Source organism: Podarcis bocagei, assembly GCF_964188305.1.
Source record: "Podarcis bocagei genome assembly, chromosome: 4".
NCBI lineage: Eukaryota > Metazoa > Chordata > Lepidosauria > Squamata > Lacertidae > Podarcis > Podarcis bocagei.
In genome coordinates this window covers 59,015,852-59,032,384 of record NC_138128.1, presented here as the reverse complement: position 1 = coordinate 59,032,384, position 16,533 = coordinate 59,015,852, and the positions used below count along the sequence as shown (strand labels likewise).

At 40.5% G+C, this 16,533-nt stretch overlaps 1 protein-coding gene across 1 annotated transcript in view; it reads right to left on the bottom strand.

Annotated features, from left to right (window-relative positions):
• Nucleotides 1-3,061: 3,061 nt before the first annotated feature.
• ABRAXAS2 (abraxas 2, BRISC complex subunit) overlaps nucleotides 3,062-16,533 on the bottom strand; it is a 32,345-nt gene continuing 18,873 nt past the window's right edge. Inside the window, exons 8-9 of the mRNA XM_081193044.1 lie at nucleotides 15,866-15,980; nucleotides 3,062-5,199 (exon numbers count right to left, since the gene is read on the bottom strand). Coding sequence (XP_081049170.1) covers nucleotides 4,736-5,199; nucleotides 15,866-15,980 — 579 coding nt within the window. The 3' untranslated portion in view covers nucleotides 3,062-4,735. The remainder of the gene's footprint in view (nucleotides 5,200-15,865; nucleotides 15,981-16,533) is intronic.

The following is a 16,533-nucleotide window of genomic DNA, read 5'->3' as shown; positions in this document are numbered from 1 at the left end:
TTCACTTAGGTGGTGAAGTTTACATCTTCTTTTGGATTTCAAAAATTAACTTAAGAAGAATCAACTAAAAATCCTGGCATCTAAAGGGGCATGCTTTAGATAAACAGATTATTCTGCTGCCTTTTTTAGTATCAAAGGCAGACTGTCTCTAGTTTTAACATGGAGCTTCTAAATATCTATATATGTGATGCAATATACCTGTATCTTTAGTGAAGTCAGATGCTGCTGAGTTATGACACCTGTGTAGCCAAATTGGAGCTACTGAGAAACAAGAGAAATGTATCATCATGTTCTGAGGAACCCAAGGTTTGCAGAAGTAGAATAAATCACAACCCCCAAAGAATGAGCATGGCTTGTGCTCACAGAATGTGTAGTGTGTTGGGGCATATGTACATAAAACCAGGGAGGGAAATAAATGGAATATTCTAGGGTGCCAGAATATTCTCAACCATCCTTGAGTACTAGGTACCTTGACTTATTCTGGGTTTTTTTGGGGGGGGCACACTTGATACTCTGCCCCTGGTAACAAAATGACAACTTTGACTGCCAAAGTACAGATTGATGTCTAGAGAAGCAGGACAAGGGAAAAGGAGCTCCAAAAGCCGTCAAAGGCGTGCGAATAGTTTGAAGCCATAAAGTCTGTACTCTCACCTGCATTTCTTGGCACATGTACAAGTGCATTTTGCATCCCCCTCATCCCAAGCAACAGAGCATCAATAACAAGTGTATTGAGCAACGCAATCCCATCCTTTCTGCCCTCAGTGGACAGTGGATGGCTTTCCTTCCCCTCTTCAACACATCCTTCATTAAAACCGTTTGGCAGAAATGAAGGCAAACTGCCTCCCAGCTGCTCAACTTCACCTTCTAAATGGATAGCTCACAAGGAAAATAATTGATTTTCCCAATGCCACAACTTCCTACTAGTGCTAAATTGATTCTTCAGAAATACAGCAGGCTGCTTTACCACTTAAGCCTTTCACTCCAACTGTATTAAAATTGCAGCACCCTGGAGTCACGAAGTACGAGGACAAGCAATCAGTCCTAAGGAAATGGATGCAATCAAAATAGTGTACTTAAAGAACCAAGAAATGCCAGCTGGAGTCAATAAATGAACCCAGAGCTCTGCTACCATAATGGATCATTATTGTCTGTGGAAATAGAGACTCCTATCTCAGCAGAAGTTGCCCTTTCTGCACGAGCTCTATAAGAAAAAGGATGGTGCGCACCAGAGCCCATACTGAGCAGGAACTGATTATGCTAATAATCCAAGTCCCATGATCAGATAACAGTGCTCTGTGGTCATAAGAACAGTGTATACGGACATGTCCATTTTCAACCTGCCAGATTATTCATCTAGCAACTTGGCATTAGTTGTATGCAAACAGCAACAAAAAAGGCAGACTGATCTGCTTGGTACCATGTCCATCCATAAGATATATGGTACATAGGTTCAACAAGCAGTATGGGCCACCCTTACCCAACTGTGCCCCCCCAATGTTTTGGAGTGGGACTCTCTGACCACAGCACATGCTAACTGGGAAGGATGGGAATTGTAGTCCTAGCCATCTGGAGGACACCAGGTTGGGGAAGGCTGATCGCGACAATTTCTAAAAATGGCTCCTGCCATTAAAAAACCCCCACATTTATTTATTTCAATCCGTTTATATACTGCCCATAATTCAAAAATGATTCAAGCAGTTTATAAAAACTACACCACCAATTAATTTTTTTAAAATTGTCTCTGTGTTGATGGCAATGTGAAACCCAAGTTTTTTGTGAACTAAGAAACTGCTGGAACAAATCAGGTTTGTGTCTGGCCTATGCCTGCATGGCAATTCCCATGTACATTGCCTTAAACTTAGTTATGGAAAGCAGAATAAAAATACAGGAGGATACATATAAGTGGGGCTCAGACAAGCAATCCTCTTTGCAGAAGAGTACGCTGTGCAATAGCAAACCCGCTACAAAAGCTAGACCTGTTTCCGACCACAGAACACTTACCATTCTGCCATTTAGAATACATCTCAGACAATATATTAAGCATCTAGGCAGACAAAAGCAAGCTGCCACCATAGTAACGAAGATTATAATCACTTGATTTCTTCAGTGGTGATAAGGGAACAAATCTAAGGACATTGCTTCTCCCCATATTATAATTTGTTTTTACATAATACAAATATATATGCAAAATAATTGGATGAGTTGTTAGAGAAAGGAGAAAAGGCAGAAAATTAGTCTCCAAAAGAGAAAGTTAAAAACAAGTTACTGCATGGAAGTTCCTATTCCCAGCTGAGTCTGGATCCTAGTAAGAATAATGGAAGAGGGCTCATATTCACACCAGATACTGCTGATGGGACAAGCATTCCATCTGTGTTATACAGGCATTATGGTCAGTCATAACCTAACACATAACCAGAGATAACAGTTACAATGAACCAATAGGGCAGGACGGTCAATGATGGTACTTCTACTGGAGATAATTACGCAGGTTTGTATGGATTCTGAGTTACTTAGAAATTGATGCCAATGAAGTGTATGCCTCTGTAACCTCAATTTATGAAGAAAAAGGCAACAGATTTAAGACCACAGGTTTTATAACAATTATTATATGCGATGTAATATTTCAACATCATGATTTTCCCACTGATAAATTAAATATGCCAATATTTATAGAAGTAATTTGTGTGTATAGAAACATATTCAACATTATCCAGACTCAGCTGAGTCACCCATGCAAATGGAGTTGCTACCTCCAAAAGTTGCTGTGATGTACTATGCAAAGTAAGGGGATATTTATTAAATTGCTGCTGCCAGTCTTCTGTTGCAAGGATTATAGATATTTGCCATGCATGAGCAAATGTGAATGGACATTAGAAAAAGTGATTACCACTGTATACAAACCATAATCTCATGGGTGCTCCTCTTTACACTCAGCCAATAGGGGAACCAGTATACAGTTTTGTCAATCATTTGTTTCATTGAGGGGTGGATCTTAACACTGCTTTCACTTGCAGATGCGTGATCTCACTGCAATGAAACACTGCTGACAGATATTAAAAGATAAAGGATTAAATAAGATTTTATTGTCACATTTAACTGCTTTGTCAGAGATGTACATTAAAAGTTTGAGTGAGATAAAAATAAAATTTCTTGAATGAACTGATGAGATGGCAACAGCACTTATTTAACAAACCAGCACAACAGATGCTTGTAGATACCCAAATTTAATAAAACCCAAACACACTTTTTGTTAATTAGAACAGACTGCAGCAATGTAAAACAAAACATATCATGTTAAGGCCAAATAGTATGTTAAGTACTGAAAACAGAAATGTTTATAAAGTCCCAAATGTCCAAGGAGATAGAAGTATTTTTTATCATATTTCAAAGCCACTTGGTTTTACTTAGTACAGACAACAGAGAGGCAAACAGACAGATGTAGGATTGTTTGACTACTGAGTTTTTAGCTGTAGGCAATCATATATCTAAAAGAAGTCTTCATGTGGGGTTTTAATCAAGAGTTGGATTAAATAAAACAAAGACGAATTGTTAGAGAATTAAAGGTTTGCCATTTGCTAATTGAAGAAAATGCCTAGTTCGATACTTAGTGGCACTATTTTGCATCTTTTGGGCAATTTTTTCCCTGCAAGCATAAAATAAAATAATATAGTAAGTGCATTGAAAAATTATTTAAACAGATTCCACTTCATGCCTCGCAGGTTCTTACCCCAACATGAGAAGAGCTATAGTTTTAATTTAAGAGGAAAACCCTAGGGGATTGCACTAGACAGCCTCTTCCATTCTCCAGGACTTGTTATTTTATTATTTATTTATTTATTTATTTATTTAATTTTATTTATTTATTTATTATTGTATCCCACCTTTTTCCCTAACAGAGACTCAAAGTGGTTTACATAGTAAATCTGGATTATTTTGAAAGTTGCATGAAGTTTTGCATTAAATGTTTGGTGCCTGACAGAAATGACCACATTATTTCACTACTTTCTGCTATGTGCTCTTCATTATTTTTAGAACAAAAATGCAACTGATGATAGTGTGGGAAAGTCACTTTAAATCCACCAAGGTCAGAGTAGTTATGCTTAAGACATTCACTGATGATTTACTGGTATTCACTTTTCTACATAAAAAGGCAACCATAATTGTAAGTGATAGACATTAGGCTAGTAGAAAAAGATTGAAACAAACTTCATCTCTATTAAAAGAGCATGCAGAGAATATAGCTCACATTTGTTCCAATCAGGCTGCTTGGAATTATCAAAGGTTTTTGTTTCTGGCAATGATCTATTTGGCTTCACCATTAAAAAGCCTGCTGATCAAAGTTCTTAGAAATGCCCCCCTCCCCCAAAATTCAAGGCATGATAGTGCACGAGGTAAGCTTTGATTTGAGATCATTAGTGTGCGCTTAGTTGCTAAATTCCATTTTTTATGGAGAATATAACAACAAAAGCCACAGGACCCCCCCCCCCCAATTTCACTTTGCTTATTTACCAGTACATCCATGAATTTCATCAATATTAGTAGTTTGATTATCCTAATGATTCAATTACAAAACTTGCAAAAATGTATCACAAAAGTGAATAAGCCATCTAAGTTCAAGTCTTCTACATCTGCTGTGCACAATAATCCACTTTTGTAGCCCATTTCCTCCAAGTTAAATCCCAAAATATTTCTGTAACATTTAGGAAAGATAGTGCTATATTAAGCTCATGTTCCATTAGATCTGGGAGATCTGAGTGTTCCTGGAATCTCCATCCGCATGTGTCAGGGGACGAGAATTTCTTGTCTGTGCGTATTCATTGTCAGATGACTCTGTAGGTTCAAGAAAATTCTCACAGTCACTGTCTTCTGATTCATTAACATTGTCACCGACAGTCGCCTGGGAAGAGGATGGCATGGATGTTCCATTGCCTGAAAGCTTCAATCCTGTATTTGTGGAAACATAACTGGAAGAGCCTACTGCTTGAGGTCGAGGCATGAAAACATTGCTTTCTAGAACACCAGGGCGTATGGCACTGTCGTGATTGATTACACTCAAGTCAGCATAAGGAGGAGGAGGATCAGAGGGTTCTTCAAGATTACTACCTTCTGCAACAAATCCAGCATGGGACATTCGGGGGATAAATATAGGCTCCAAGGTATCATTTGACATTTGTCTGCTTAAGATGGCCTGCTGCAGTCCTACAAAAAAGTGGAAAATAAATGCAATTAGCTGTCAAAACAAGGTATCTTAATGTGGCAAACTGTATAAAATTTTGATATCATGGGTATTGAAAAGAAACTCACAATGCACATATGTATTCAACTACAGTGGTACCTCGCAAGACGAATGCCTCGCAAGACGGAAAACCCGCAAGACGAAAGGGTTTTCTGTTTTGGAGGCGCTTCGCAAGACGAATTTCCCTATGGGCTTGCTTCGCAAGAAGAAAGCCCATAGGGAAATCTCCGGGGACCTCTTTTAAATGCTGGTGGTGGGGAGCAAAGCCTTTCCCGACCTCCGGCCTTCAGAAGAGGTCCAGGAAGGCCGGCGGGGGCCGAAAGGCTTTGCTCCCCACCGCCAGCATTTTAAAAGCAGTCCGGGATAGCAGGGAAGCACTTCCCGCTATCGCGGACGGCTTTTGAAGGCAGGCGGGGGGGAGCAAAGACTTTCGCCCCCCGCCCGCCTTCAGAAGAGGTCCTGGACCTCTTCTGAAGGCGGACGGGGGGCGAAAGTCTTTGCTCCCCCCTGCCTGCCTTCCTGGGAGAGCGGAGAAAGGCAGCGCGTTTCTCCGCTGTCCCGGACGGCTTTTGAAGGCAGGCGGGGGGGAGCAAAGACTTTCGCCCCCCGCCCGCCTTCAGAAGAGGTCCAGGAGCTCTTCTGAAGGCGGGCGGGGGGCGAAAGTCTTTGCTCCCCCCTGCCTGCCTTCCCGGGAGAGCGGAGAAAGGCAGCACGTTTCTCCGCTGTCCCGGACGGCTTTGGAAGGCAGGCGGGGGGGAGCAAAGACATTCGGCCCCCCCGCCCGCCTTCAGAAGAGGTCCAGGAGCTCTTCTGAAGGCGGGCGGGGGGCGAAAGTCTTTGCTCCCCCCTGCCTGCCTTCCTGGGAGAGCGGAGAAAGGCAGCGCGTTTCTCCGCTGTCCCGGACGGCTTTTGAAGGCAGGCGGGGGGGGGGCAAAGACTTTCGCCCCCCACCCGCCTTCAGAAGAGGTCCAGGACCTCTTCTGAAGGCGGGCGGGGGGCGAAAGTCTTTGTCCCCCCTGCCTGCCTTCCCAGGGGCTTTTACATCGCCCCGGACAGCGGAGAAGTCCTCCGCTGTCCCGGGGTTTTTTAAAATGCTGGGGGTGGGAAGAAAAGCCCTTGTCCCCCCCCCCCCAGCCTTCAGAAGAGGTCGGGGGACAGACTGTCCCCGGACCTGGTCTGAAGGCGGTTTCCATAGGAACGCATTAATTGATTTTTAATGCATTCCTATGGGAAACCGTGCATCGCAAGATGAAAAACTCGCAAGAAGAAAAAACTTGCGGAACGAATTAATTTCGTCTTGCGAGGCACGACTGTATGTTTAAGTAAGTCATTTGAGTGAAAAACTGCCAATGTTAAACTGACTGAACTAGTTTTCCTAGAATTCACTTTGCTAGTACTAGCATGCTTCATTAGTGCAATGTCTTGCAAGAAGTTAAACCCAGTGCCAAAGTGAAGTGGAGCAATTTGGTTTAGTTAACTCAAATAGACAGGATTTCTCAAAGGCAGGCACTAACACAAACCTGATAATAGGCTGCTTTAGGTGCATTTATTGCCTCTCAAAAGAGAATTCCTCATGGGCAAAAAAGAATGGTACAGTTACAGCAGATTATATATAGCATACATGTATTATACCTCACAGCAGAGGATTGTACTTATGCAAGAAAAGACTGAAGTAAAACCATTTAAGCAATTTCAATTGGCTATTATTTTGAAAAGCCAAAGCCAAAACCACAACCTAATATTGAGAAGTATGCTGATTTTTAGGCAAGAGAATTCCTAACAGCACCTGAACCACAAAACCATCAGATACAGATTTCTCATTTCTGACCTCTTTCCTCAAATGTTACTGAGACCAACTGGGATGAGATCTATGTATCTCTGAACTATACAATAGTAACTTTGATTTTGATTCTTAGCTAATGAGGCGCTGAGGTTTTGAACACTAATTTAGAACTATCACATACCATCTGTCACGGACAAATGAAACTAAACATGCATATAATCTTTTCAAAAGTCAATCTTCTAATGTCAGAAGCAGTATTTTGTGTCTCTAAAATTGAAGGATATTTTTTCCAAACTCTTTTCAATACTCCTTTGGTTCTTCTGCACAGTGTGGAGAGAATGCAGTGGGCAGAAACCATGCAAAATGAGTTCTACCACACCTATTCAGGCCTATTCAGCTCTCACTTTGGTTACTTGCTACCTTACCCTAAAAGCTTCTGCTTCTTGTCTTATGTCTTTCACAGCATATCTGAGCAATACGGTTTCATCAAAATAAATCCCCACCACAAGGCAATTAGACAAGGGAATGGATAGGACAGCATAATATTAAAATATACGCAAACAATAGGGTTTGAATGAGCCCAAAAACTGTAGAGAAACAGAAATGACTGCTGTGTAAGTAACTGTATTGGCCCAATTTTATTTTAGGGTTCTAAATGAATGGCATAGGGTTTTACCCTTGTCAAAATATACAGTCAACCCTCAGATCCCGAGCACCTCTGTTTTGGAACGTTTCGGCTCCTGAATGATGAAAACCCGGAAGTAAATGTTCCGGTTTTCGAACATTTTTTGGAAGCCAAACGTCTGATGCGGCTTCTGCTTGAGTTGGAAGCCATGCCTCAGTTGTCCAACATTTTGGAAGCTGAACGGGATTCCGGGAATGGATTACGTTCAACAACTGAGATTTGACTGTAATGCCTGATTTTAACATGGATAGTATACTGATAAGCAAGTAAAATCAAACCCCAGGGAAAAGTAAGCATGAAAGTGGAAGGCATTCAAGAGCTAGAGAAAAATAATCTGTTGTACTTAGTTATAACTGAAGAACCTGTTCTATACTTGCCATTACCCTAAAGCTTATGTACTTATGGAAAATATAGTGACTGTTAATCCACTCAGAACTTCTATGCCCCAAAATCAACATACTGCAGAAAGAAATATATTATCCTTCCAATCATGTTTTGAACCGTTAGTCATGTATATTGGAGAACTACTTGATAGAAGATCAGAGTAGCACTTAAAGGCCAGGATCACATTCGTATAAAATTTTTTTTTATTGCGTTTCTTTCCATAGGTTAACAGATTTGTTTACATAGCAACATGCAAGAAACATTTTTTTTTTTATATATATGAAGAAAATAAAAAAAGAAGAAAAAGTTAAGTAACTTTCACGACGTCCTTCCACAGTTCGCTTTCTTTTTGGACCTCCTCACATCCTCTCAACATTGCATTCATTATTCTAGCCAGTTCAGCAATTTGTTATGTTGTTTCACATCTTATTGTACCTTTGAATTTATTATGTTACCAATTTCGAAAGTTTGTAATTTAGTTTTATCACTCTTAATAAACATAATATTTTGTTTCTAATTTATCTCGTTTTTTCATCAATACTTACTTTATCATTTACTTAAATAAATTGCAGAAGCATAACGTTTCTTAATCGTGCACAATCTTAACATTCAAACAGCTTATAGTATTTTTGCAAATAGTCCTTAAATTTTTTCCAGTCCTCCTCCATTGTTTCTTCGCTCAGATCTCGGATTCTGCCAGTCATTTCTGCCAACTCCATATAGTCCATCAGCTGCGTCTGCCAGTCCTCCAGTGTGGGTAAATCTGGTGTCTTCCAGAACTTTGCAATAAGAATCCTTGCTGCTGTGGTTGCATACATAAACAAGGTTCTGTCCTTCTTTGGCACCTTCCGGTCCACCATGCCCAGGAGAAAGGCCTCTGGTTTCTTAGGAAAGGTATATTTAAATACCTTTTTCAACTCATTATATATCATTTCCCAGAAGGCCTTTACTTTCGGGCAGGTCCACCAGAGGTGAAAGAATGTCCCTTCTGCCTCCTTGCATTTCCAACACTTATTATCAGACAGATGATATATTTTAGCCAACTTGACTGGGGTCATGTACCACCGGTATACCATTTTCATAATGTTCTCTTTCAAGGCACTACATGCCGTGAATTTCATACCGGTGTTCCATAACCTTTCCCAGTCCTCAGACATAATATTGTGTCCTACATCCTGTGCCCATTTTATCATAGCAGATTTAACTGTCTCATCCTGTGTATTCCATTTAAGCAGCAAGTCATACATTCTCGAAAGTACCTTAGTCTTTGGTTCTAGTAACTCCGTCTCCAGTTTCGATTTCTCCGTCTGGAAACCCACTTTTTTATCCATTTTAAATACCTCTTGAATTTGAGCGTAATGTAACCAATCTCGCACCTTGCTTTTTAATTTGTCCTGGCTTTGGAGCTTCCAATTGTCTCCGACTCTTTCAATTAATTCCCAATATTTTGGCCAGTAGGCCTCCATATTGGGCCTTTTTTTAGAAATCTTGGCTTCCACTGGTGATAACCACCTCGGGGTCTTACTTTCTAGTAAGTCCTTATACTTCATCCAGACGGCAAAAATTGATTTTCTGACAATATGGTTTTTAAACAGTTTATGAACCTTCGCCTTGTCATACCACAAGTATGCATGCCAACCATAAACATTGTCAAACCCTTCCAGATCTAGGACATCGGTGTTTTCCAACAGAAACCAGTCCTTCAGCCAGCAGAAGGCTGCAGCTTCGTAGTATAACCTTAAATCCGGCAGGGCAAACCCCCCTCTTTCTTTGGAGTCAGTTAGTATTTTAAATTTTATTCGGGGCTTTTTGCCCTGCCAGACAAACTTAGAAATATCCTTCTGCCATTTTCCAAAACATTCCATTCTGTCCACGACCTGAAGGGTTTGAAATAAAAATAACATTTTTGGCAAAACACACATCTTTATAGCTGCGATTCGGCCTGACAAGGTAAGTTTCAGTCTTGACCAAATATCCAAGTCTTTTTTAATTTCCAGCCAACATTTTTCATAATTATCTTTGAATAAATTTAAGTTTTTGGTGGACAAAGATACCCCCAGGTATTTCACTTTTTTAACCACATTTAGCTCTGTCTCTTTCTGATACCCCTCTATCTCTGTAGGCGTCAAATTTTTGGCCAAGACCTTAGTTTTTTGTTTGTTAAGCTTGAATCCCGCCACCCGACCAAACTCCAAGATAAGTTCAAGAACTCTTTTTGTGCTAGATTCTGGCTCCTGTACTGTCAAGACTAGGTCATCTGCAAAAGCTTTCAGTTTGTATTGTTTCGCTCCGACCACTATACCCTGCACCAACTGGTCCTCCCTGATCATGTTCAGCAATACCTCCAGAACAGAAATAAATAACAGAGGGGATAGAGGGCACCCCTGTCGTGTCCCTTTTTCAATTTGGAGTTCCTCCGATACCACATTGTTCACTATCAGTTTAGCTTTTTGTTCTGAATAGATTGCTTCTAATCCATTTTCAAACCCCCGTCCCACTCCCATCCCTTTCAAGTTTTTCTTCATAAACATCCAAGAAATGTTGTCAAATGCTTTCTCCGCATCAATAAAGATTAAAGCCGCCCTTGTATTTCTGATTCGCAACAGCTCCAATATATCAATAATGTTCCTGGTGTTGTCAGACATGTGTCTACCAGGGAGAAAGCCTGCTTGGTCCTTGTGAATTACTTCATTTAGTACATTTTTAAGTCTATTCGCTAAAATGTCTGCAAATATTTTGTAATCCACATTCAGGAGTGAGATGGGACGGTAGTTCTTAAGCTGGGTCTTTTCCCTTTCTGACTTGGGTATCAATGTGATGAATGCTTCTTTCCACGTTTCCGGTGCCTTCCTCCCCTCCATGATCTGGTTACAAACCTCCAACAACGGTTGTATCAAGAAGTCCTTCAAAGTCTTATAATATTTGGAGGTGAGTCCATCCGGGCCTGGAGATTTGCCAAGTTGCATATTTTGAATGGCACCTTCAATTTCCTGTTGAGTTATTTTGCTGTTAAGAGTTGATCTTTTGTCTTGACTTATTTTAGATAGTCCATTTGTCCTCAAAAATTGGTCTATTTCCGATTCTTTCTGAGGCCCCTGTGCATAAAGCTCTTTGAAGTATCTGTGGAAACACTTTCTTATTTCTTCTGGTTTCTGAACTATTTTTCCTTGAATCTCCAAGTTTGTAACCGTGTTTAACTTTTGTCTTTTTTTCAACTGCCAAGCTAACAACTTTCCACATTTATTTGCTGATTCAAACGATCTCTGCTTCATTTGTTTAATTTTCCACTCAATCTCTTGATTGATCAATTTCGAATATTGTGCTTGATGGAATTTGATCTCTCTTAGCACCTCTTTTGACTTCGGTTTGGTTCTCAACTTTTTCTCTCCTTCACTTATTTTCTCTAAAAATTTTTCCTTTTTTCCATTCCAGAATTTTCTCTTTATTGTATTCTGTTGTATCAGAAACCCTCTCATTACAGCTTTACTTGCGTCCCAGATTGTTCTTTTCTCCACCGTAGTGTTCAAGTTTATTTCAAAATAGTCCTTTAGCGTTTTTTGGGCCTTCTTAACAATCTCTTGATCTCTTAACAAGGTGTCATTCATTCTCCATCTGAAGGATCCAGTTGGGAAAAGTCTCAAATCCATTTTCAAGGCATTATGGTCGGAGCAGGTTTTTGGGCAGATTTCCACTTTTCTTGTTTTCGGTGCCAGCCCTCTAGATATCCAAATTTGGTCAATTCGTGTCCATGACAGATGGGCCTCAGAGAAGAAGGTTCCTTCTTTACCCAAGGGGTTCCTTGTCCTCCAGATGTCAATCAAGTCCATATTGTCTGTCATTTCAAAAAAGGTTTTAGGGAGTCTGCCGTCTGTTGTTAAGTTTTGATTTTGGGATTTGTCCATATTTGTTGACACCACCCCATTCATATCTCCCATCACAACAATGTTAGAATAGTCCAAATAGTCCATCATTGTCTCATGCAGCTTCTTGTAGAATTCTGATTTTCCGTCATTTGGCGCATAAACTCCTAATATCAAAATCTTCTCCCCTTGTGTTTGAATTTCAATTGCGAGAATTCTTCCATGATCATCTTTAAATAGAAATTTTGGTGACAGGTTCTCCTTTGCATAAATTACAACGCCTCTTTTTTTAACTTTGTCTGATGAAATAAATTCTTGGCCAAGTCTTTTATTGATTAATACTTTCCTGTGGAGCCTAGTCACATGTGTTTCTTGAAGGCATATTACATCCAATTGCTCTTTTTTTAGGATATGAAATATCCTCCTTCTTTTTTCCGGAGAATTCCCACCATTTATATTCCAACTAAGTAGCTGCAGAGACATCCTGTTCTATTTAAGATGTTCTTAGGATGAGGTGCCTTCCTTTTGCTCAGATCCCGAGGGTGCAGGCGTTGGCCCGCTTCCAGGCAGTATTGGTGTTGGTAGGACTGGAAGCCAATCTACTCCTTTTTGGAGATCTTCTCCGTGGTCGTGAAGGAACTTTTGGTTATCTTCAGGTGTTCTAATTTTAACCTTCCTTTCTTTGTAGGTAAAGGATAATCCTTGTGGAAACTCCCACCTATAGGGAATTGCGTTGTGTCTCAGCAATTTTGCTAGTTCTGTGAAGGTGGCTCTAAGGTCCAACAACTGTCTCGGAATATCTCTATAAATTTCCACCCTTTTGTCTTGTATTTCAATTGCTTTTTTGAAGTGAAGACCTAGGATCTTGTCTCTCTCTTCCTTTGATCTTAAAATTATCAAACAGTCCCTGGATCTGTCTTTCCTTACCAATCTTCCCAGTCTATATGCCGAGACAATCTTGAAGTCTGTATCTTCCATTAAACCCCAGAACTTCGAAAATTCCTGTGTCAAGTATCCAATCAAGTCTCCTTGCTCGAGTTCCGGGATGCCTCTCAATTTGATGTTACTTTCACGATTTTTCAGTTCCACCATTGACAGATAAATTTGTTGTTCACCCACCTGTTTGTGCAGGGGCTTGACTTCTCCTTTTATTTCTTCAACTTCTTTTTGTAGAGCTCCCACTTTCTGAATTGCTTCTCCAGCTAATTCCCGATTTTCCGCTGTTGCTCCTTGCAAATTCTCTATAGCTTGCGTGTGCTGGGAAACTTGATCAGTCAATTTTTGAATCGAGGAAGTCGCTTTATCTATTTTCAAAGACTGGTCATCCACCTTCTGGTTTAAACTTGATAATTGTTCCAATATTTGTTTTAATAGTGTATCTGACCCACCTGCTGCCATATCTTCCTCAGTGGACTTCTCAGTTATTTCCCCTTGCTCCCTTTGGGTCACCAGTACAGCTGGAACCGACGATCGGCGTCCTTGGGTCAGTGTTGTTTGTACAAATTGTGCTGGTTTTCTTTCCTTTTCTTTTTCCTTGGCCTCTTTAGATTCCTTAGCTTTAGATGCTCTTGTTCTCCCTGCACCACTCATTACACATCTGTCAGTGTTCAAGGTCAGATTGTCTATTATTCCATGGGAGAGACAAGTTCAGTTATAAACAACCAGTGAAGTGGAATTCAAAACAAAAGTCAATTCCCAGGATTTTATAATCCGAAAGCCCTGTAGGGGGAGTGCCACCAGGTTTCAAAGACAAAGAAGGAAGTAATCCGCCATTAAAGTTCCAAATTATTTCAGCTCAGTAAATTCGATAGTCCAACAGTCCCTTCAGAGACTCAAAATTCCCCAAAGCACCTTTTATAGTTCAGCAGAGTTTCACAAGAGGTGCTTGCAACAGTATCACGTCCAGTCTTTTCTGCTCAAATGTATCAGTTACGCTCCAACAAAGTTTTTACAAAGTTTTTGCAACTGTTTCCGCAGTTTAACACAGTCTCCCTCTCCGGCAGCCCGACGATCTGGCTCTTTAGAAATACAGCCCAAAGAAAAAGGGAGGTAGGAGGAAAGTCCCCATTTACTCCTTCTTTTAATCAATGTCCATTTCCACCTTCGGTTTAAAAGAAAAAAAGAGCAGGTCTAATAGCACGAAAAAGTTGAAACTTCCCACAGTCCCGTTTCAAGCGCTTTCCGCTTTTTAAAGCTTTGCTTTGATCTTGTCAGCAATGTCGGAAGACGGACTTCCCTTTTCTCGTCTCCCGTTTTCAGCCAAATTTAACAAATTCTTTGCCAAATTTTAAACCCTTTACTCACGGGTATGTTACTTGCGATTTGGTGTTGGTTTTAGGAAGAAGGATCAGCGCTCATCTGCAACGGCCGCGCGGCTTCACTTCCGCGGAAAGAGCGATGAACTCACAGCACCGCTACCCCTCCTTCACTCCGGGTCTCCTTACGGGGTCCCTTCTGTGTTTTCAGAGCAGCTTCTGGTGCCCGCCGAGTCCCACGGCCACGGGCTCACTCTACCCGTGGTTTATCTTGATGGGTCGTCGCTATGCCGCAGCGAACGACCCTTTTCCGCGGAGCCCCTCTTCAGAGACCGAAGAGGACCGCCATTACAGTTTCGCGCCGCCCCCGGAAGTCAAAGGCCAGGATCACATTCAATACGTCAGAAGCTACATTTGAAGAGGCAACAATAAATAAAAAACAAACATTGCTCCCTAATGCTGAAATTTCCATTGCACATTTATCTGCCCTCAGCATTTACTGTTTTCTACTTTTAGCACCCCCATATATGGCCCTCTCTATTTCTCAATCTACATTTCCTATAATCCTATTTTTCTTTAATCTTATTCCTGATTTCTCTGCTAAGCACTTGCTTGGACTTTCACCACATTCCATCTAGTCATTTAAGTGCCAGCTAATATAGGAAATATTTGTGTTCATGAGTAACACAAAGGGGATATGGTCCAATCCAAAGTGAATTGGCCCCCATTAAAATTTTGTTTAGGAAGTTACCCAGTACATATTATGAGTTGACGGGAATGGACTTAGAAATAGAAAATAGCTTCCCACTCAGCTATTTATAATTAGCAACAAGTATAATCTAAGTGGTTCCTAATTGGAATGGAAGAACTGCCAGCCATATCCATAGTTTAATAACTATGAAAGCTATACTTCAGATATAAAAGCATGTTTTAAGGACACACTTCATTTTAGAGCCCCAGAGAACATACAGCGTCTTTCACATCTCCAGATCATAAATGATGCCCATCATTCTGAATACTACAATTAAGTGTCATATTTTGATATTTTCAATGAACATCCCATTCCACGTCTACATTAGCAGCAAAGTTCCCATCACTACTAATATAATCGTCTCCTAGTTTAACCCTTCCCCTGCTTCTTCTAACACTATTTTTTTCTGTTTGTGTTGCAGTTACTCCAGCAAAGATTCTTGTGTTAGGCAGGAACTGCATCAGGGATTATCTACCAATTTACAAAGAGAACTGGAACAGTGTTTAAGAATGGTCAAGGGGAGAGTGCATCCCCAATTCTATAATTGTCCCTGTTCATCAGCTTTCCTTACCCCACAGAATTAAAGTATAAATGATATGCCTGATATTTGGTCTAAGGAGGTGGCCACTCACACAAAACTAGATTACTGAGTTGGTGTATGGTATCATCTCTAAATACCCAATGTGATATATGTAGGTGGCATGTGTGGAATACATCTTTGTTGCATACAAAGATGGACACAAATGGATATCACCCTTAGAAAAGGGTCTGGAACAAAATGCTATTGTGCTATGCACTAAACTCTAAATATTGGATTTGTTTCCAACTGGACTGTGTAATGGAGCACTGCAGAGCTAAGGGTTCGGTCAATTTTCCCAGCCAGGTAGAGAATATTTACAGAAAAGGCTTACTTATTTCTTGCTCCTTTTCTTGTTTCTTTTGCAAGATTTGTGTTTTTAGCTTATTGACTTCTGCCTGGAAAGTTTCAGCAGCTTGTTCACTCTTCTCTACTTCTATACATACTGCCTAGGAGAAATACACAAGGTTAGTGAAAATTCATGTTCAAAAGCCTTAGTAGAAATGCAATGTAGAAAAATCAACTTCCAAGACACAGCCACTGTGAGATTTTCATAATTCATATACTATGCACCACTTGTGACCAAACCTCAATTACTGTGGTAGAAAGAGAAGTTGCCAAATTTCAACTCTGGGCATCATTGTAAAGTACTGAAGGAATGAAATACAATTTGCACTAAATTTTAAAAACTTATTTCTGAGTAGACATGGTTAGGACTGTGCTGTATGTTCTTTGGAATTCAATGGTGTTTACTCCCAAGTAGATGGCAGTAATTGCACTCTTAGCAGCCAGATTTTGGCTTCATACACGGCCAATGCTAAGTGTGCTGATGGCCAAGTAACAACTCATAAACCCTCGTTGAAAACAGATAATGCTCTATGTCACCACCTCTCAATCATTACTTACTGGAATCTCAGAACAGTAATGCAAACTGATTTTATGCACTGAAGCAAAACTGCACGAGGGTCATGTAATAATCAGGGCAGGTCCACTCACAGCCTG